Here is a 23603-nt window from a genome sequence, read left to right as displayed (position 1 = left end):
TGTGTGCACTGCCTCCCATGGTCGAATAGCTTGGCCAGTGTGTAAAGTGCAGAAAGTGCTATTGATGATCATGCCAGTGCCATAGCTGCGGGAGGAGGGATGGCCATTAGGCCTTTGAGGTCCCTTTGCCCATAATGTGAGGTGCACATGCAAGGATGAGGAGGACACTGGAAAGGCTACTCACCTTGACCAACCGAGTGAGGTCGTTGTACTTCTTGCGGCATTGGTCACCAGTCCTGGGGACATCGCTGGTGGCTGACACCCTGTGGGCGATTTCCCTCCAGGCTCTCCTGAACTGCCTCCTGGGAGCCTTCTTGCCACTGTCCGGGCACAAGATCTCTCTTCTCTTTTCCAAACCCTTAAGCAGCACCCACAAAGCAGGCTCTGCGAAGCGCTGCGCTCGTTCACGGGCCTTCTGCATGGCTTCAGGCGCTATTTGGGTCCACCAGCAGTGTTGAGGCCTAGCTGCAGAGCTCCACTATCCAGGGCGTGGCAGCAGACAAAGTCGACCCTTCCCCCTTTAAGAGCTGGCCGGCGTCAGGGTGTCTGCTGTCAATCAAAACATGACCGCACCTGCGCTGCGCCCGGCCTTGGCGTTATCAGTCCGCACCGCCGGCTTAGCGCCTAAAGATAGGAGTGCAACGCCAGTTTCAGCGCTCGCCCAAACTCCTTGGCCAAATCTACTGAATTTCGGCGAAGTGGCCTACACTTTCCGGCGGGCGCTAACTTTAGCGACCGCCCGACTTTAGCGCCCCAAAAGTGGCGCGACTGAATTTCTAGGCCTGTGGGTTTGAGCTCTATACCAAAGGTTTGAGGTTCTAGGCCAAGACTTCAGTGCAGTACTGGAGGAACCATCCTTCAGCTGAAATTTTAAGTCAAGATTCAGCTTATTGTTGTGGTGATTCAGGTGGTCATTGAGTATCTCATAGCTCCACTGAAGAAGAGCAGAGACTTTTCCCAGCATCCTACCCAGCATTCCTTCCTTATCTAATAAAAACAGCTTAACAGGTCATTCCTCTCATTGTCTGTGTGTCGAGTGTTGCGGCAGCAGAATGGCTGGCATGTTTTATACATAATGACAGTCACTGTACTCTATTGCTGAAGAACTTTCAGATGCTTCAAGGTAATAAGGTGGTATACAATTGCAAGTATTTTTATGTAATATTTTTGTAGTGGTGGACAGGAGATGGAAATTATTTGTCTAGTGTTCATTTCTCTAGCATTCTATTGGGGTATCTACCTGTGAGTCAAGATTTTTCAGTGCTCCCTGGTGCACTCCAGTAGACATAGACAAGAAGTCAGTCCAGAAGCTGCTTAATTGGCTCTTCACTTGCCCCACCCTGCACCTCACCACCACCACTTTGGGGATTTTTTTACTGGAAGTAATGGAGGATGTAGAATGTGTCTGTCCTAATATGGGTGGGACTATGCTAATGACATGCAAATGAGGAATGGCATCCACATGCCAGTGGAGGATTTAAAATTTAAAGGGCTACATTATCACACACAGTTGATTACAGGCTGATGGATTGGATAGGTTAAGGCAGGATTGAGCACCAAATTAAAAAAATAATTCAAGCAATCCATCGGCTGCCAACCACAATCCAGCTGCTATAGGCGTCCAGGACCTGCCAGAATATTTTGTGTGCACTGCCCAGGCAGACTCCCCAATGGAGATTGGAATGCTGCCAAGAGCCAGCTGAATTTATTTAAATTATATTTATTTAAATCCTAGAAAATCAGCCAGGGCTGGGGCAAGGCACAGGGATGGGCAGAAGTCCTGCCCTGGCAAAGTTGCATTGAAATTCCAACAAAAAAGCGGAAAATCCCGACCATGCTGTCAATTTTCAAGGTAATAGGCATATAGACTGTTGTGATGGTACCCCATTGTACTGTTTGCAATTGAATGATGCTCTCCTTGTTGACCATACATAAGTTTTTACCTTTTGGAATCTGGATTCAGAAAATCCAAACCTCAGTTTTTGACTTTTCTTGTCTAGTTGGAGGAGTTTTTTTTTTAACTTTTACTGAAGAATCTTCCTGAGAATTTGATGAAACAGGTCTTCAATGCAACAAGTTACTGTAAATCAAACTGCTCCACTCATGACTTTAAATGTTGTGCTTTGATCATGCTAGCATCAAACTACTACATCTTCAATATAGCCTTATGAACAACAGGGATTAATGTTATATGAAAAATATAACATCAAATGATGGCAAATCTGTAACTTGTAGCTGCAGGCTTGAAAGAGTTATAGATGTCAGAAGTGGTGTACTTTTTATCGATCATATTTTATTTATAACATAAGTCTTTGATTTTTGTTGTAAATGAGTACTTAAAAAAATGTATTTTTCAGTAGACTGACTGATATGAATCTTGTCATTCATGTGGAAATGACTTATGAAATAATACTGGGCGGCCTGCTGGTGGCGCTGTCCAGGGAGAGTATAAATACTCGGGCACGGGCCCAACTTGCTCAGAACATTCTTTTACAGGAACTAGTGAAGGACACAACTAGATCTCCATGTTGTAAAACAGTTGATTAAAGCTTTGTTTAACGCTTAGACCAAGTGCCTAGTAGTTTTCTTACATCACTGACTAATATTGTGCCTGAATTTTAAGCATCGGCACAGAAGCTGGGAGCTGAGGGGTTATGTCAAGTGATGCAGCAGTTAGGCATTGCTGTTATGAAGGCCGTGGCATGCAGGGCATGGCAAGAGGTGGCTGAGGTCACCAAAGGCAGCAGTACTGCGTCAGTGACATGACAGCAATGCAGAAAGAAGCTTAATGACTTCACTAGAAGGGGACAAGTAAGTGTGAACCTTTACAGGGATTTAAAAATGTTTGTCAGCCTTTTGGCAATGACCTAATGTTTCCTATCACGTAATGTAATGAGCTAGTTAAAATAGCAACAAGAGTGATACAGTCTCATGCACAATTGACACACTCGTCACACATTGCCACACCAGTATCTATAAGGAGTTAGTGCATGAAAGATCAGTAAAGCAGCACCACCTTCACATAATTGTAACTGCTGAATGAAAAGAGAAAAGGAACTGCTTCAGTAAGTAATGGAAGTTTTATTTGTCTCTGCAAGAGGAAACAGCATTTAACAAAAGGCAGGACACAACTATTGAAGGAGAACCTGATCCAGTCACAATTCCAAGATTTGGCATGCAACAGCCCAGTTACATCCACTTGCGGGGACTATAGATGGACAATATGAGGGAAGCACAACTGAGGGGGAATCAATGAAAACTGAAAGGTATTACAGGAAAGACAGAACAGGGATGAAGAGAAGGCAGAGCCTCCTGCAGCACTTATACAGGCAATGGACCCAGGTCACCATTGCCCTGCATTCAAAAGAATGCTTTCAGAGTATGATAGATTGTTAGAAAGAAGAAAAAAAAGAAAGATTTGCATTTATATAGCGCCTTTCATGGCCACCGGACGTCCCAAAGCACTTTATAGCCAATGAAGTACTTTTTGAAATGTAGTCACTGTTGTAATGTAGGAAATGCAGCAACCAATTTGCTCACAGAAAGCTCCCACAAACAGCAATGTGATAATGACCAGGTAATCTGTTTTAGTGATGTTAATTGAGGGATAAATATTGGCCAGGACCCCGGGGAGAACTCTTCTTCGAAATAGTGCCATGGGATCTTTTACATCCACCTGGTAGAGCAGATGGAGCCTCAGTTTAACAGCTCATCCAAAAGATGGCACCTCTGACAGTGCAGCACTCCCTCAGTGCTGCACTGGAGTGTCAGTTTAGATTTGTGTGCTCAAGTCTCTGGAGTGGGACTTAAACCCACAACCTTCTGACTCAGAGGCGAGAGTGCTACCCACTGAGCCACAGCTGACACAACTGTTAGTCATTCGGTGAGCATCTTCTGCACCATGAAAACAAGTCTGAAGGAATCTACATCTTGCATGTGTGAGGAGCTGATGCATGCATAGATATATTCCTGAAATGAATGTCAGCTCTGAGGATGAAGGGATTGTGTAAGCTAACGGGGAACTTAGTATTCACCTGCATAGTTTTGTTCCAATGATCACACATTAGCTGGACATTAATATAGTAATGTCCCTTTTGATTCATGTAAGGAACGCTCATCTCCACAGAAGCCCACAGGTCCACATGGATCTCAATAATCACACCCTGCACCCTGGGCAAGCCAGTGAGTTGGTAGAAGCCAAACGCACATGCTTGCTGATCCATAGCCAAAAAGGCATCCATGACGTGCGGATGCATTTATGCATTGTCATGTCCCCAGTAATCCCCGAAACCATCCAATGGTGTCCTGTTGTGGTGATTTTTACTGGATCAGACAGTGTGGAGGAGGTTTGGAGCTGTGGTTTCAGGTCCTCTCTCAGCAGCTGGCACAACTCTGGTGACTTCCCTACTAAACCAAAGCTTCTATAATGGCATTGCATCTCACTAAGCTCCAGGAATGTCCATCTCACTCACTCACGTGAACCCACTCACCTCCAAGTAGATGCTCTCCTCCTTGGATACTGCTCTTGCATCCAAAAGAGCTTTTATTAAAAACTCTCCTCCAGATAGCAGAAGTGTATAAGGATTCCAAAGGGAACCTCTATCATGCAGCTTTGACAGATGTCCTCACTGCACCCAAACTTTAGGAAAACACTGTTCCTTTAAGGTCTAGAATAGTAACAATACAATGATGTATTTTCAGTAACTAAATTTCCTCCGCCTGAGAATTCTTGCCTTTTACAGCGCACAAGAGGTATTTTTTGTGTGTTTTTACTAGCACCCCCTTTTTATGTGGGTAGCTATTTCACGACCTGCAACAGGACAGGCCGGGCGCTGGGACAGGAAACCAACTTACAGGTCGTCCTGATGTCACAAACGTGCCAAAACTGATTCATTTGAATACCTGCGCCTCCTTCAGGTGTGGGTCCTTCTCCGGTGAGGTCAGGAAGTTGATGGGTACGGTAGGCAAATCGGAGCGGAGACCCGGTGTTAAGCGTCATCGCCAACATTTGTGGTTGGCTGCACTTCCCTTTCAGACGTTCCTGGGGTGCTATACTCAGGAAAATTGGCCCGAGTGTAGTCCTCCCACCACCACCTCAGAAGAACTTGCCATATTGAGGGGTAGTCAGGCAACTGCAAGTTACGCAGATCTGCACCTGGGGTAGCAAATCGATGAAGTTGTAATCCGATGGTTGAGTTCCTGCCTCAGGTATTTGACTGGTACATCCGTGCCACTCTGTTCCTTAATGGTCTTCTCATTGCTGGCCCTGGCTACAGCTCCAACCATTCACTCCGGGCATCGGCTCTCGGCGGAGAACTGCAATTCTTGGTCTCACAATAGATTCGGAAATCACCCCTACAGCATGGTGTCCGCTCCCGGAGTGAAGCAGCAGCAACAGTTATGAACTGTAGCCAACTGTGGGAAGATCAAAAAGGTAGAGGGCCTTCATGAACTGGAAGGTAGAATAGTTGGAAGAGGGGAGGGGGTGCTTTTGTGAACTGCGGGATCGGGAATAGAGAGGGATAGTGCCTCTGTGAACTAGAATAGATGTTTCGAAGGGAGAGTGCCTCTGTGAATTTGAGTGGAGTCAGAGGGGGAGAGCGCCTCTGTGTAGGGGACACTGACTCTTAGATAGTTTTGGAGAAGCAATGGTTAGGTTAGTCTGCTGCATATGGATTGAACCTAAATGTCATATATTTTCCTATGATTGTTTTAGAATGAAACTCCATCAATTGTGAAGTAAAAATGTGTTTACAATGAAGCAAAATGTACCATTTTTAATGCAAGCATGTTCTGGGGAGGCAGGGTCCTGGTTCCTTCCTTTAGAAAAGCATCTGCCAGTGGCTGGAGAGACAGTAATTGAAAGGAGTGTACACAATTCTAACTTTGCTGCCTGCGGCTCTGACCCCCTCTGTGGCACAAGTGCGACAGTTACATTTCTCCACACAGCCATCTTCCTGCTTGTTCAGAACACGCTTGCCAAATTGTTGGCAGTTTTGTAGAGCCGATCCCGTCCTACTAACTAAACTGGATTACCAATCTCCAAACCGACTTGAAGGGTCATCGACCTGAAACGTCAACCTTGTTTCTCTCTCTGCCGATGCTGCCTGACCTGCTGAGTATTTCCAGCATTTTCTGTTTTTATTTCAATGTAGGGCCCCTAGAGTTGACAGAGTGGAGACTTTCGTCCAATATAAACCTGGCTTGGATTTGAGCCCAACTGACAAGAGGCGAATGGGCATTGTGTTGAGCTCACAAAGTCACTGAAACCCCCCCCCCCCACTTATTTTAAACAGGAAGATGCAAAATGCCATATTTTTCATCGTTACTTACGTCTTTTTCCCCTCTGGGCTACGTGCGTGCCATCTCGCGCCAATGTCTGCTGGTTCCGCGTTAAAATGTGACTGGATCTGTAATTCTTTTGAAGGACTTGCTGGCTTTGGAGGCTTTTCTATCCCAGATTCTTCCATCCCCTTCCTCAGTCCCTCTGGAGAAGGAGGCATGTCTTCAAACATAACTGGTGTATTGGACGGTTTTGGCCGCATACTAGGTCCACTCACCAGTAATGACCCTTCAGGCAACACCTGGAGATCTTTCAAGTCTTCCAACAGGTCGCCTTCTCCTTGGCTCGACGACCTGACGTCCGATGGTGCCGAATCTGACACTGATCTCGACATAGTCGTGTCTTGCCAGTTTTCCAAGGCTAGGTCTTGCATCTCAGAATACCTACCCTCTTCGTTTGACAGCAGATATTTCCGTTTGTTGAGGTTGTGAAAGACAATGGGAAAAATCTGAAGCATTTTATCAATTGCAGGTACCGGTTTGAATTGAAATAGTATTCGGTGACAGTTGGTGTCAGAAGTTCACAAAATCCGGTAAACAGTTGGGGGACAGGTTCCTATTCTGGAATCCAGCGACAGGAGGGGGAACGTGAGCGCTTGGAGACCAACTTTAAAAGTAAATGGAAGAATCGTTTTGTTGTGCAGCATTATTACTGAATTATCCTTTATAGAGGGTATTTCTGGTGATTGCGTTTGGTTCCGTTTGGACTAGATAAAACAGGGCAAATTAAGGGAAAAGAATGCAAGAAAAGACCCGCAAAAGCCCAAGGAAGAACAGGTGAGCCACATTTTAGAATAGGCTGTACGGAAAAGAATAAACCTTTTCTCAAAATTCGATAATTCTGTGTTGTCAATTTTGTCATATCGGTATTTTAAAATATATATTCAATAAAAATAGATACAACAACAAAACGTCCCAAGGTGCTTCACAGAAACGTTATCAAACACAATTGGCCACCGAGCTACATAAAGAGAAATTAGGGCAGGTGACCAAAAGCTTGGTCAAAGAGGTAGGTTTTAAGGAGCGTCTTAAATAAGGAAAGAGAGGCGGAGAGGTTTAGGGAGGGAATTCCAGGGCTTAGGGCCTAGGCAGCTGAAGGCACAGCCTCCAATGGTGGAGCCATTAAAATCAGTGATGCATAAGAGGCCAGAATTGGAGAAGTGTTGAGATCTCGGAGGGGTGTGAGTCTGGAAGAGGTTACAGAGGGATTTGAATCATAGAAATTTTCTAGAATTTTACGAACAGAAGGCGGCCATTCGGTCCATCATGTCTGTGCTGAAAACAGGGAAGAGAATTTTTTTAATTGAGGCATTGCCAGACTGGGACAGCAAGCACAGGGGCGATTAGTGAATGGGTCTTGGCGCAAGTTAGGGTATGGGCAGCAGTGTTTTGGATGACCTCAAGTTTATGGAGGGTGGAAGATGAGAGGCCAGCCAGGAGACACAATGAATTCAAATTTACTAGTTTTATATATTATATATATATATCAAATATGAGCTGTATTTGGAAATATATGATATCTAAGCTCCGACTGTCATATTTAATTACAGTTGATCTATGAAAATGGTCCAAAATCTTTTGTAAAATTAGTTTATAGCCGCACCATTTCCACCGTAAATGAACAGAATAGCAGAGAAAAAAACCCTTTCACATACAAATCAAAACACGTGATACTTAAATTTTAAAAAGACACACACACATAAAAATAGCCCTGCTCTTTGTCTTCATTCGTATTCGAGAAGGAGGGGTGGAGGGGAGGGGTGGTAGGCCAGGCCAGGATCCGCTGCGCCTCCTACCGGCTTTGAACGTGCGTCGAGGCGGCGTCCACCAAACTTGTTGTCGAAGGCGGTGAGGGGCGGGGCCTCGGCGCGCCGGGGATGTGATTGGTGCATCGCGCGCCGCCCGGCTGCTGAGTGGCTGCGCTCGGCCACAAGCCCCGCCTCGGCCCCCCGCGCCCTTTTGTTGTGCGGGGTTTGGTTGTCGCACGGTGCGGGTAAGATGGCGGCCGCGTTGTCGGAGAGAATGGCTGTGGGAATATGAAGAGGCCCGGCAGATAACTGTTCTTGGCGGCTTTCCTGTCGTTGAAATTCGCAAGAAGGATTTTTTTTCTTCGAAGTTTTCGTTTTAAAATTTAAGAAAACGATAATCGAGATAAGACAATTAACCAAAAAAAAAATCATATAAATGATGAAATTAAAGCAGAACCAGACTCGGACTTATGATGGAGACGGTTACAAGAAGCGAGCGGCGTGTTTGTGCTTCAAAAGCGAGAGCGAGGAGGAGGTAAGAGGCTTTGGGACCTGGTTTGTGCTGGGGGTGGGGGAGAGACAGTCGCCCAGGGCCCACACGTCTGCTCTCCACCTCGGCCTCAGCCCGGGCCGGGGGGCGGCGGCGGGCGGGGGGATCTCCGGTGCCTGGGCCTCGGTTATTGTTCTCCTGGAATTCTTCGTTTTGGTGCTGAATTTATTTTAAAATTCGACAACCGATCACGTCGAGGGGATGGGATCTCTTGGAGTGATGCCACATGCACTTTGCTTTGTGCTAAAATTAACAGCGCAAATGACACCGTTGGTGGAATTGATCTGCGTTGAATGAATTGGGTGCAGAATCAAAGTATTTTCTCGTACAAAACTTGAGGCAGTCAGAGGATAACGGACTCAGCATTGCGGTTGTTTATTTTAGTGAGACTTCTCCGTCGTAAGGCTGCATAACCCACAATTTATGATCGAAATCGTTGCATTTGTCATTGCAGGCGTGCGTGAAAAAATGCCTTTGTTTTCCTGCAATCCTATCTAGTTTTAAAATGCATATCGTGCATTTTTTTAAACTCCGTTCTCTTGTTGGATAGCAATTTGCTGCTCGCATGCAGTGTAGAGCACAATGGTGTCTTCATGCTACAAGTTGGTCAGCCAGCAAAGGTTGACTTTTCTAAATGGCAGGTGAACTGGCAGCTTTGTAAACAGATGAAGGAAAAGAAAATACGATTATTGTTTTATACCAGCAAAGGTTGCTGTTCACCATTTTTCAAGCACATCTGTAATTCTTTGGTAATAAAAATGGTATACAAATTAACATTTAAATATTGTTAAATGAGATTTAAATTGCCATCAAATATTTTGATTCAATCAGCACCTGTATACATTTTTTCCTTAAATGATTAGAATTTAGGTTTGTCAAAAACAAATCTTAGTTTTTGATCTATATTGAAATTTTGCTGATTTTTCCAGTTACTTTCCACTTGTCTTGGCATATGGATATGTGCATAAAGCATCATGGTTACTACAATCTTCTTGATTATCCAAGATTGTGTACAGTGAGAAAGTTCTTGCTTGTATCTCCAGTGGAGCAGATAAATGGTCTCTTGACCCTTTCTAATCCATACTTTATAATGCAAAGAATAAAATATGGACTGGAATATCCTGGCATTTGGATGATTATAAATTGCTTGAGTTTCACTCAGTTTGATAGTTAACTCAAATATGTTGCAGCTGCATAATAAACACCCAATCTTGTGTTCTCTGCTATAATTTTTGAATTTAGGCTGTAACTGACAAGCAGAGCGCTGTCATGCATCAAATAGTGAAAATTGCTGAATTCTATGTTGTTTTGTATTACTTAAATAATATAGGTTGAAGTTGGCTGTAGGTGAGACTGAGTTTCTTTGTATCTGGCCTAAATGGTAGCCAATACATAAAACTTGTTTCAGCTCTACATCGGTGAAAGTCATCCTTTCTAGTTGGCTTCCATCATTTGATACCTGTATTCAGAAGTTGTGTCAGAAGATTACTTGATGTCGGGACAGGCAATGTATGAGAATTTGCAGACTGGAGGCAATCGACAAATTCATTATACCTAATCTGGGCTTTTGGCATATTTGAATGTCTCAAGTTTAACACCTATAACAATGTTAATTTCTTAAATTGAGAAGAATTTATTTGATCTTTAGACAATCTGTTTGAATGCTTGATAATTGTGAGTTTTTTTGTAATCTATTGTTCCCTGATCCATGCTCTCTGTTTCACGTGGGGCAGTTAAGAGAGCCTTGTGAAGTCATTTACCTGCATAATATTCCATCATAGACTTTGAAAAGAGCCTTTAAGATTTTGGGCTCTTGTTTTTGAACAGTAAGTATTGTGCAAATCAATTACTGTACTGCTAAGACTCTGTAATTGACTTGTAAATAAACGTTAGTTTCAGCTGCTGTCCTTCCCTGGTCTGACCTATATGTGACTCCAGACTCTCTCAATTCGGTTGACTCTTAACTACCCTCTGAAATGGCCTAGCAAGCCACTAAGTTGTAACAAACTGCTACGAAACGCACCATACGGACTGCAGCGGTTCAAGAAGGCAGCTCACCACCATCATCTTCTCGAGGGCAATTATGGATGGGCAATAAATGCTGGCCTTGCCAGCGACACCCAGATCCCATAAGTGAATAAAAAAAAAAAAAAAGCTTGAACTTAATTATCTGCCTGTGTAATATACTGCCTTTCAAAGTGGACAGGGAAGAGTGGTGGGCAGCTCTTGTGAATAGTCCTCTGGTAACCTAGCATGCTATCCCATTCGCAACGTGCATAAGTGCAAGTTTTGGTTCATATGGGACTCGGTTTATTTATGGAAGCTATCTCTTTGCTGCAGCTATAATTTAAGTGTTGGGAGAAAGCCTGAACTGAAGCAGTAATGACCAAAATGAGTGTTACATAGCAGACATGGAAAGTTTTTTTTGAGATGAGTGACCCATTTTGCTCAGAACTGACTCGCCCATTGCCAATAAACTTAGAATACAGTACTGTATAATGGCTCAGTGATAGCAGTAGTGCTATTGAGAAACAGAAGGTGTCAAACAATGCTCCTGTATCTGCACTGCAGAAAATGTTTGACGTGCAATCTGGTAACTAGTTATTACAGTAATTGTCAACCAAGGTTAGGATCTACAAATTCTTATTGACTCCTGTGTCTACTATTGTGATTCTACGAACAATGACTAAAAGAAAAATGAATAGCTCATGCACTCTTCGTGCCCTCCCCCGCCCCCAATGCCATTTATATTTCAATGGACTAAGCATTCTGCAGCTGAGCACTCCCATCTATCTCCAGCTTGATCTTGTTTCCCAGGCAACCCTGAAATTAATGTATTACAATGCTGTTTGACAATGGTAACTAGAATTGTAGTTAATAGAATGACCATACTGTAGTCAAATTCCTAGATGTTACAGAAAATTCCAGTAGTATATGGAGAAACGTAATGTAGAAGCTTATACTTTGTGCACAGCTTGCTGTCAAATACAAGGAGAATCCAGCACTTTTGTAGCATAGGATGCTGTCTATGATCTTGCAACCTTTGGACAGCAAGAAGTATTTTAAAATGGATGCATAAAGGAATAGATGGTAATGGAGCTAGTTTTAAAACAGAATGCTGCAGACCTCCCATACAGTTTTGAAGTTTTTAATGAAAATACTACCTCGTAATAAATTGGAGCTGATTTTAATAGACCCGGCATCATTAGTTGTCTTTAAAATCCCCTTTATTTGGAGACGATCTTTAGCACTGTTTTGCAGTGTAAATAAATCAGGCAGTAGTACTGGGCTGTTAGTACTTACATTTGATTGGCTGCCATTTCATTAAATGTTTGGCTGCCATTTCATTAAACGTTTGGAAGTGAAGCTTGTTGTGAGTACTTATTTGTTAAAGTGGAGTTTTAAATTTCAATAGATTACTTGTGACCAAAATGTTATGGTGAGTCTTTATTATGTGCTGTTCTGGTTAAGTATCTTGTCATTGCGAAGTGCTGCATGATTTTTCCTTCTTCCTATCTATTGTCAGTAATCGTCCGCAATGATGACCAAATGTTCTATAGTTTTGCTTCAACATCTGTACGTGGCTCAGGTCTGGTGTGCAGCATCCATGGATAAAACATCTATGTAGGGCTTAAACATTCTTGATGTGACACAACTACCAATGACAAGGCACTTCACTGAGTAAATTTCTCAATGTTTTTGCAAGTCTTATCAGCGAGTATCACCACCAATATTCTCTTTAATTTTTTTAGGGTGCGCGGCCCATTCAAAATACCACGCAGGCGCGGTTTTATCTAATTAAGAGCCGGTGCTGCAGAGCGCCGCGCAGGTTGAAGGGAACGTTGGTCACTGCCCCATATAAATAAAATTTACAAAAAACTTAAACTTCAACAGTTATGAAAACAAACTACAACATTTATTAAGAGTTAATTCTTTGCATATTACACTATCTTCAACTTTTGCACCAGTATTTCTACAGTCTCGGGCTTGCCATTTTTCCTATTCCCAGAGTTCCTTTTCTTCTCCTTGATAGCGTAGTATCACTTCATGTTGGTTTTTTGATAGCAGGACATGCTGGAATTTTAATCCTCACTGTCTTTCATGGCTCTCTACATATGTGCAGTCTTCCCCTCTGCATTGTCAGTGCTAGCATTGACTGAAGCAGGTATATGCTGTAAATGTTCATTATGACAGCTGAGTTAGATCACCTGCTCTGAACCAGGTTGGAAGGTGCAAGAGTGCACCAAGCGGAGTCGAACAGTGTTTTGTGGAGCAGAGCTTCATTTATGCATTGGATGTAGGGTGTTGTCCCACCAGCTGTCGGTTACTTAGCAAAGCACTACTTAACCACGAATGGCCGTGCTTAGTGGTTTATAATAAAACTTTTTCTGCAGTGGACTTTGCAGGATTTTGCAGTACTCTGAGGACAGAAGAGGTTTCCCCTTGCTCCTTTTTGCTTCATAAGGAATTATAGGAGGCACTGATCGTGGTAGGGAAGACACAGTAGGGAGTACAGTAAATGATTTTCCTGTTTTACATCTGCCTCCTACCTCTCTCTTTGGGTGGTTGGGGCAGGAGAGAAGAGAGGTAAAGCTCTGAATTTCCATAATACTTGGACTAACCATGAGCAGTGCTGCAGGAGATACACTAATGTTTCACAAAATTTTGGTTATTGCTGCATATTGTTCAGCAAGTAAAGCATCAATCATTCAAATGAATTTTCATTAATTACAAAACTTGTACTGATTTTACTTGTAAAAGAAGCTTCTTTCTCCCTTTTGGGATTTCAGAACCTCTTCAGTTTTTGTTTGCAGGAAGCCTTTCTCCATGTTGTACTTAAATGCTAATACAAGTAGAAGATGTAAGCCAAGCATTTGCCCTTTTGTAAGAGGACAAGCAAAACTCACATATTATTGCACATTTTAGGTATGATTCATGATTATTGCAATAAGCAAAAAAGATAAGTTGTAGCTGCAGTGGGCCTTGGGTGAAAGGAAATAATGGATAATGTAGATGATTCACTTTATAAAACAAATATTGGATTGTGGACCTAGGAAGTATTCTGAGCAGGCCCAGTATGTCATTCATCATGAGTTAAATGTAGTTTTTTTTTACCTCGTGATGCAAGCACGCTGATTCACTGAAGCAGATCACCGCATTTCGCAGGCCAGTCGGAGACGTTGGACTTCTGACGACAGATTGGGAGAAAATGAGTCTCCTGGTGGGTGTCCTGTGGAGGCCCGTAAGTTTATTTTTGCGAAGACCTGCATTTTGGAAGTCAGTGGCCTTGGAATAAAATAAAAGTGCTTTGCGGGGTAAGAATTATGTAGTCACTAATGCTCCAGCGAGCGATGGATTACAGTGAGCCAAGAGAGAAAATGAATTCAAGCCGACTTGGATAAAATTGAGTTCATGGAAAGGATTCAAATGGGATAATAAGGAGTGACATTTCAAGATTGTTGGTAAAATAATTTTTTATATATGTATAAATGCTAGTTAGCCAGCAGCAGAAAAAGTGTGGACTGCGAGAGAAAGCTGAAGAGAAATTGAGACCATGCGAGGGCATCAGAAGCAGTTAAGCAAAAGAATGGTTGGCTGCAGGGGAGTAGAGGAGTGAGCTTCAGTGGAAATAGGAAGCAATGATTTTGGAGTGGATTAAGACATTGATACGGTGATTTAAAAAATGGTATGAAATGCATGCATTTGGTAGGTTTAACAGTGGCCAAAAAAAAATCCAGATATTCAAAATTGTGGCCTTGGAACAAAGGACATCAGCTTACTGATTAGTACAAATAAGGCTGAGTCAGGAGATGATTTAATTAACAATTGTAACTACTTGTATAAAATTTAAAAAATAACGCTCAATATTCACTTTTTCCTCTTGGAATACAATGCCATGTTACAGTATTTAGCAATTGCAGATGATCAGAAAAAAATTGATCAAACTTAAGTCGCATTTGTCATTACATTTTATTTGTCTATGTCAAATGTTTAGTTAGTCCAAATTATCTTCTAATGTAATGACATTCAGGCTTGCTGAATATTACAAAGTCTATGGTACAGTTACAGATGCAATGTTTGAGCCATATATTTCAATAAGAATATGAAAATGATACTGACTTGAAAGGGTCAAAAGTCAATGGCGGGTTGGAAGTGTGAGTGTATCCTGTACACACACATTAAATTACCATAGTAACTAAATGGCCGTGCATTTATTAAAGCTGATTTTATGCAAGCATTAGTGTGTATTTGTAAATAATGTATACTATCCATAAGTGTTCTGTTTTCCAATATGGTGCTAAATATGCTAGGAATAGGAATATTGGGAGTTCATCTAGTACTGAAATGTTTTTTTGAAGTATATATCATAAATTTAGTATAGAATCCTACAGAAGGTCCTCGGCACCTCGCATTACTGGATTTCGGGGGAGGGGAGGTGAATAGGGCTTCAGACCTGCTAAATATGAGGTGCTTTTGTTGTGTTGGTAGCTGTGAGATTGGAATTCATGTCTGAGGCCTTTGTTCAATGTTTCAGTTCCACCTATTCTCAATTGATGATACCATCGTCTTTCCCAGTCCTTCTGGGATTTTCAATTGAATTCTCAGCTTGCTCCAATGATATGGATTTCTATGATTGCAAATTCCCTGATTTACTTCCTGGGGTCTGCAAATCCTCCTTTCTCACAGCACTGAAAAACAGCCTTAACTAAAGTGATATAAACAACATTTTCTCTCTCCACGGATGTTGCCTGGCCTGCTGAGTGTTTCCAGCATTTTCTGTTATTTCAGATTTCCAACATCCGCGGTATTTTGCTATTGTCTTCTGTAACTGTGATGCCTTATCTTTCCTCAACCTCTCTAGTATTTGATGCAGTTGTCCACACCATCTTCCTCCAGTGCCTTCCTCAACTGTCCACTTTCATGGGACTGCCCTTGCATGGTTTGTTTCGTACCTATCTGAATGTAGCCAGCACAATTCCAGCAATTGCTTCTCTTCCTGTTGCATCGTGATCTCCTGAGTCTCCCCAGGACCTGTCCTTGGTCCCCTCCTTTTCCTCGGCCAAATGCTGTACTTTGGAGCCATCATCCACAGGCAGCATCCGCTTCCACATGTTTGTGATAACTCCCAACTCCACCTCGCAACTGCTCCCCTAGACTTCTCAACTGCTCCTATACTATCGGACTATTTGTTCAACATCCAGTCTTGGATGAGTCACAACTTCCAGCTCAACATTGGGTAGACCAAAACCATCGTATTTGCCCCCACCACAAATTCCACTCAATAGGACAAGAATAGGCCATCCAGCTCCTCAAGCCTGTTCCACCATTTAATTAGATCATGGTTGAAAGGTACCTCTGCTCCATTTAACCGCTGTTGCTCCATATCCCTTAATACCCTCACCTCAGGAGAAGGCCATTCAGTCCCTCAAGCCTGTTCCACCTTTTTAATTAGATCATGGCTGATATGTGCCTCAACTCCATTTAACCACCATTGCTACATATCCCTTGATATGGTACCTAACAAAAATCATTTTGTTTTAAAAGGGTTTGGCATTTTGGTAAGTTATTCTTGGATAACTTGGCTGGATCTAGTCTGAAATGAAAGACTTTTCTGACATCAACTGCTGTACATACAATTAAAAGTTTTTTTTTAAAAAAGAGATGGGAAATTGGGCTATAATTTGCTGGAGGAGTGAATCTAACGGCGTCTACCATTTGTTAGACCTGCCCTTGCACATTTAGTTTTTTTGCAGGGCAAGTTGCTGAAAGTTCAAGCAGATAACATCGCAGCGAGGAAACCGGGCAGCTGGGACCTGAGTGAACAACAACTACTTGTATTTATATAGCGCCTTTAACGTAGTAAAACATCCCAAGGTGCTTCACAGGTGTGCTAGCAAACAAAATTTGACACCAAGCCACGAGATATTGGTCGAAAGAGGTAGGTTTTAAGGAGTGCGGAGAAGTTTAGGGAGGGAATTCCAGAGCTTCGGACCCTGGCAGCTGAAGGCACGGCCGCCAATGGTGGAGCGATTAAGAACCGGTTAAATGCCTATGGAAGTTTTAAAACCTAAATCTAAACAACCAAGCCCCTCACAAATAATCACATTTGTTAGCAATTTTTCAATGTAAACTGGATGTCGATGTTAAATTTAGGCAGCAACAGGTTAACATTTTTTAAATCAAATTTATTTGCGCAAAGGATGTAGGGTAATTGTCAAACTAGTTAATCTAATGTATTGTTTGGTGATTAGAACACAATTGACTGAGGCCTGAGCAGGTTTAACTTCTCAGCTTTTCTATGGTGTTAGTTCATAGGAAACAAAAGGAGGCTGGCAATTCAGGAGGTGTACACAGGAAACTCTCGTTTAAACGGCACCTAAATAACCGGAATTCTCTCATAACCGGCAAAATTCATACTCCGAAAACTACAGTATACAGTTTAATTACTTAACAGTAAAACAAAACTTATAAAGAGTTATGGATTACCCTCAACTGGCATTACTGTATTTAATCAAGCATCTTCCACCATCCATTTAACACAACATTCTGTAGGTGAGTACCCAATTATACTGCACATTTCTTAATTTTTAAATTTTTGTTTGTTAAAAATAGCCTCGGTAGATATACCTCTCCGTTATCCAGAATTTTTAATCAACCGGCAACATCCCGGTCCCGTTGGTGCCGGATACGAAAGAGTTTCCTGTAATAATAAATGTTCAAAATCCTGTGTGTGATTTTAAGATTGTGTCAGAAAGTGATAACCTGCTAATTGCCAGTCGGCACGTGGACCATTTGGGGGCAGTGTGAAAATGAGCATGGTTGCAAAATAGTAAATTGCTTTTGCACACTTTTTTTATTTATAAAGCTTAGAACATTAAGACTTGTATGGAATCTGTATGAAAGTGTGTGTGTGTATTCCACATAATTTATACTTACCTTTGCTGTGGTAGCATGCAAAATGCAAATCTGTCAAGCAGCATAACACTTGATAGGGAATGTAGAAACTTGCACTTCTGAGGATAATTTTCCCGATTGCACTTCTCGGAGGAGTTATTCAGGTGAGAATTGCTGTTCACGGCTACAAGAATAAAACTGAATAGAATTATGAAAATTTGTTTCAAAGGTCACATTGGGGACTGAATATCTGAGATTGAATACTTGAATGAAAAATTGAATCCTCTTGATAATGCTTTGACAAATATGTTGCCCTTCTGTTGTCCTGAGGTGTCATTTGTAATTCTGTGCATCAGGGTTGCAGTTAAGTGTCCAAACTGGATTTCTATGATGGATTTATCCTTTGCTCAAAGCTTGAAGATGGACTGTTTGGGGGAAAAACTGCATTATTTGTTACCTTGTGCTGAATTCTCATGAGGCAATTCCTCAAAATCCATAACAATGGTTCAGATAGCGCTCATACCAGCAATCATTTAACAGTCAAAAGAATTGACTAGATCTTGCTGTTGTAATTAACTGTCTTCCAATATGCCTGCATTGGTCAGTAGAAATTCACACAATAACTTAGTTTTTGGAAAAGAGTCAGAGTGGCATGTTCTTTATCGGTAGGGAGCTTGGTGAACTAATCTGGTTTCCTGTAATAATGGCCTAGATTTACAAATATCAGTACTGGATAGCATAGTTACCAATTCAGACAATGTTACTTTAAGGAAATAGCATCTTGTGCTATTCCTGTCATTCTTCAAGGAATTGTATTAAAGTTACATTGTTTGACCTGAGCAAGTTATTGATCGCTGCTTTCAAGCAGCATAACAAAAGCAGTTTGTCTTAAAATCTATGACTCGTATTCATCTTCAAAATTTCAAGATTTCCTTATTTCAAATAAACTATCTTGGCAAACCAAACCAACTTCTTTCTCTGGAATTGGTCACTAGTAGTAGCTGCATTTAGGATCTTGAGTGCACAATTCCCCATGTGGCCTCTGAACTTGCAATGGAGTAGAAAATTACTTTTGTGGGAATCCTGGTTCAAGAGAACATTGTGCTGCTATTCAGGCCCACTGGTGTTTAGCATTGTGTTGAGGTATTGCCAGGTTCATGTTACTGGAGAGACACGGTGAGTTAAGTATGCTATGCAGTTGGGTCTCGCAAAGTAGTCTGACTTGATAATTTATGGATTATGATCAGTTCTATTTGGGGGATATGATCATTAATTATATTTAGACCATACTTTAGGTTAGCAATTATTGGATAAAAACTTATGTAAATATTTATTTTAAATTAGAAACTTTTTGTTGGTGCGTCGATTGCCAAGTAATTTTGTTGAATTTCTTTCAACCCTTTCCCACCAGCCCCGCCCCCATCCCCTTCTGCAACTAGTCCCCAAATAGTGTGGTCTGTTTTTCATGGTATCCAAATGACACAATTAGTTTTCCCCTTGGGGCAAAAAGCAGTCGGTATAGAATTTCAGTTTATTCCAATGGTCTGGCCTTTACTGTTTTTTTTTGCAGGTCCTGGGTCTCAGGCCAATTTGGATAAATGGTACTTGTATCACTGGTTAATGCATGTACATCAGGCACCTCAAAGCACTGGAGAGGTACCACCAACGCTGCCTCCGCAAGATCCTGCAAATCCATTGGCAGGATAGGCACACCAACGTCAGTATTCTCGCTCAGGCCAACATCCCCAGCATCAAAGCTTTGACCACGCTCGATCCGCTCCGATGGACGGGTCACATCATCCACACGCCCGATACGAGACTCCCAAAACAAGCACTCTACTTGGAGCTCCGACACGGCAAGAGGGCCCCAGGTGGGCAGAGGAAAGGCTTCAAGGACACCCTCAAAGCTCCTTGAAAAAGTGCAACATCCCCACCGACACCTGGGAATCCCTGGCCCAAAACCACACAAAGTGGAACAGAAGCATCCGGGAAGGCGCCAAACACCTCGAGTCTCTTTGCTGGAAGTAAGCGGAAGCCATGAGCAAACAGTGGAAGGAACACACGTCAACCCAAGCACCCCACCCACCTGCCCCTTCAACCACCGTCTGCCCCACCTGTGACAGTGACTGTAGGTCCTGCATTGGACTCATCAATCACCTGAGAACTCATATTTTTAGTGTGGAAGCAAGTCATCCTCGGTTTGAAGGGACTGCCTAAGAAGAATAATGTGCTGTGCAGGAAGATCTAGAGGAATCCTTCAGCCTCAGCTCTCCCAGCTACTCTTGATATAGAAAATTCATATGGGGTTGCGCATGATGCACGATGAAGTTTGGGATGAACTACATTTATCACAATGTGTAATGGATGTTAGTTCTTCCAGAAAACCATTAATTATAAGTTGAAGTGAATTAGTAAGTGGAGGCATTTAACCTCTGATATTTAAGTCTCTGGTACAGCTGAGCACGTGTCCCTACAATTCTCTCCTGTACTCTTATCTTAAAGAGCTGTCCTTGCAGCATTAACCCAATTGGAGCTCATGTAGCAATATGAGATTTGTGTAAAGGTTTACCTGCTATTTTGAACATAACATAAGAAATAGGAGCAGGAGTAGGCCAATCGGCCCCTCGAGCCTGCTCCACCATTCAATAAGATCATGGCTGATCTGATCCTAACCTCAAATCTTGTATCACTCTGCATCCACCCGAACCCATGTGATCTCCCGGGAGAGGCGAAAAGCCAGATAAAGACCCAATGGCCAATTTGGGAGAAAAAAAATCTGGGAAATTCCTCTCCGACCCATCTAGGCGATTGAAATTCTTCCAGGAGATCACTCTGTCCCTATATTTTCTACAGTACTTACCTTCTGTAAAGGCGATCTCCACCCCAGCCAGGAACAGGAATAAAACCATCTCCTGAAATCTAACACAGAATTAGAACACAGTAGGAGCAGAACCACTCCACTACCCACAGGGCCATGACCATTCCGAACCTAGACTCATGTCCAATTTCCTGCCCGTAACCCTTAATTCCCTTTACTTCTGGGAAACTATCTATTTCTGTTTTAAATTTATTTAATGATGTAGCTTCCACAGCTTTCTGGGGCAGCAAATTCCACAAACCTACCACCCTCTGAGTGAAGAAGTTTCTCCTCATCTCAGTTTTGAAAGAGCAGCCCCTTATTCTAAGATTATGCCCCCTAGTTCTAGTTTCACCCTTCATTGGGAACATCCTCACCGCATCCACCCAATCAAGCCCCTTCACAATCTTTTATGTTTCAATAAGATCGCGCCTCATTCTTCTGAACTCCAATGAGTAGAGTCCCAATCTACTCAACCTCTCCTCATATGACCACCCCCTCATCCCCGGGATTAACCGAGTGAACCTTCTTTGTACTGACTCGAGAACAAGTATGTCTTTTCTTAAGTATGGACACCAAAACTGTATGCAGTATTCCAGGTGTGGTCTCACCAATACCTTGTATAACTGCAGCAATACCTCCCTGTTTTTATATTATATCCCCCTAGCAATAAAAGCCAACATTCCATTGGCCTTCTTGATCACTTGCTGCACCTGCATACTAACTTTTTGAGTTTCGTGCACCAGGACCCCCCAGATCCCTTTGTACGACAGTACTTTCCAGTTTCTTGCCATTAAGATAATAACTTGCTCTATGATTTTCCCTGCCAAAGTGCATAACCTCACACTTTCCAGTATTGTATTCCATCTGCCAAATCTCTGCCCACTTACTTAGCCTGTCTATGTCACTTTGCAGGTTTTTTATGTCCTCCTCACTCACTACTTTCCATCCCATCTTTGTATCATCTGCAAACTTTGATATGTTACACTCGGTCCCCTCCAAATCATTAATATAGATTGTAAAGAGTTGGGAACCCAGCACTGACCCCTGCGGAACACCACTAGTTACTGGTTGCCAATCTGAGAACGAACCATTTATCCCAACTCTCTGCTTTCTGTTAGAGAGCCAATCCTCCACCCACGCCAGAATATTACCCCCAATCCTGTGATTTTTTATCTTTTTTGTGTGGCACCTTGTCAAATGCCTTTTGGAAGTCTAAATACACTACGTCCACTGGTTCCCCTTTATCCACCCTGTATGTTACATCCTCAAAGAACTCAAGCAAATTTGTCAAACATGACTTCCCCTTCATGAAACCATGCTGAGTTTGTCCTATTAAATTATGTTTATCCAAATGTCCCGTTACTGTCTCCTTAATAATGGACTCTAACATTTTACCAACCACAGATGTTAGGCTAACAGGTCTATAGTTTCCAGCCTTCTGCCTACTACCCTTTTTAAATAAGGGTGTTACATTAGCAGTTTTCCAATCTGCCGGGACCTTTGCTGAGTCCAGGGAGTTTTGGAAAATTATTACCAATGCATCCACAATCCCTACCGCCACTTCCCTCACGACCCTAGGATGCAAGCCATCAGGTCCAGGGGATTTATCTGCCTTGAGTCCCATTATTTGACCAAGTACCACTTCCTTAGTGATTTTAATCATATTTAGAACCTCCCCCCCCCCCCCCCCCCGAGCCCCCTGTTTGTCCAGTGTTGGGATATTCTTAGTGTCCTCTACTGTAAAGACTGATACAAAATAATTGTTCAGTGTTTTTGCCATCTCCATGTTTCCCACCATTAGTTTCCCGGTCTCATCCTCTAAGGGACCAACATTTACTTTAGCCACCCTTTTTCTTTTTATATAACTATAGAAACTTTCGCTGTCTGTTTTTATATTGTTTGCTAATTTACTTTCATAATCTATCTTCCCTTAATCTTCCCTTATTCAATCTTTTAGTTATTTTTTGCTGTCTTTTAAAGACTTCCCAATCTTCCATCCTCCCACTAGATTTGGCTACCTTATATGCCCTTGTTTTTAGTCGGATACTATCCTTAATTACTTTACTTAGCCACGGATGGCTATCTTTTCTTTTACACCCTTTTTTCCTCAGTAGAATATATATTTTTTTGGAAGTTGTAAATTAACTCCTTAAATGTACACCACTGATCATGTACCATCTTACCCTTTTAATCTATTTTCCCAGTCCACTCTACTCAATTCCACTCTTCATACCTTCATAGTCTCCTTTATTCAAGCTCAGCACGCTTGTTTGAGATCCAACCTTCTCACCCTCTAATTGAATATGGAACTCAACCATGTTATGGTCACTCATTCCAAGGGGATCCTTTACTAGGACATTTTTAATTAATCCTGTCTCATTACACAGGACCAAATCTAAGGTTGCTTGCCCCCTGGTCGGTTCAGTTACATACTGCTCAAGAAACCCATCCCTAATACACTCAATGAACTCATCCTCAAGGCTGCTCTGCCCAATTTGATTAGTCCAGTTAATATGATAATTAAAATCCCCCATAATTATAGCTGTTCCCTTATTACAAGCCTCAACTATTTCCTGATTAATACTCCGTCCAACAGAGTTGCAACTGTTCGGAGGCCTATAGACTACACCCACTAGTGTGTTTTTCCCCTTATTAAACTGTTTCACTGTCCTGCTCCTTTGACCCAATATCATTTCTCTGTATTACAGTGATTCCTTCCTTTATTAACATAGCCACCCCACCTCCTCTCCCTTCCTGATTGTTAAATAACCTGGTATGTTTAATTCCCAGTCATGGGCACCCTGCAGCCATGTTTCTGTAATGGCCACAAGATCATACCCATATGTCGTTATTTGTGCCGTTAACGCATTCATTTTGTTACGAATGCTACGTGCATTCAGATAAAGAACTTTCAAATATGTTTTGTAACACTTAGTTCCTGTTTTTTCCCTTTTTAGTACTTACTTTTTACTCCATACCTTCTGTCCCTTCCTGACATGTTCTGTTTTTTAATTCCCCCACTGCTACCTTCTCTGTTGTCATTTCTATTATTTGCTCTCTAGAAACCTCCCCCCCCCCCCCCCCCCCCCCACTAATTAGTTTAAAGCCCTCTCTACAGCCCTAGTTATATGATTCGCCAGGACTCCAGTCCCAGCACTGGCCAAGTGGAGTCCGTCCCAACGGAACAGCTCCCTCCTGTCCCAGTACT

General features: G+C 42.3%; 2 protein-coding genes across 2 annotated transcripts in view; one reads left to right on the top strand and one right to left on the bottom strand.

The window, feature by feature from the left end:
* The window catches only part of LOC147105239 (uncharacterized), a 66277-nt gene extending 59437 nt beyond the window's left edge, over positions 1-6840 (bottom strand). Inside the window, exon 1 of the mRNA XM_086011394.1 lies at positions 6334-6840. Coding sequence (XP_085867520.1) covers positions 6334-6800 — 467 coding nt within the window. The 5' untranslated portion in view covers positions 6801-6840. The remainder of the gene's footprint in view (positions 1-6333) is intronic.
* A 1445-nt stretch (positions 6841-8285) lies between these two features.
* Positions 8286-23603, top strand: part of LOC147105238 (diphosphoinositol polyphosphate phosphohydrolase 1) — a 78377-nt gene continuing 63059 nt past the window's right edge. Inside the window, exon 1 of the mRNA XM_086011393.1 lies at positions 8286-8625. Coding sequence (XP_085867519.1) covers positions 8527-8625 — 99 coding nt within the window. The 5' untranslated portion in view covers positions 8286-8526. The remainder of the gene's footprint in view (positions 8626-23603) is intronic.

Source organism: Somniosus microcephalus, chromosome 18 (assembly GCF_052327205.1).
Source record: "Somniosus microcephalus isolate GS21.2 chromosome 18, FLI_Smic_1.0, whole genome shotgun sequence".
Lineage (NCBI taxonomy): Eukaryota > Metazoa > Chordata > Chondrichthyes > Squaliformes > Somniosidae > Somniosus > Somniosus microcephalus.
This window is presented reverse-complemented; position numbering and strand designations above follow the sequence as displayed.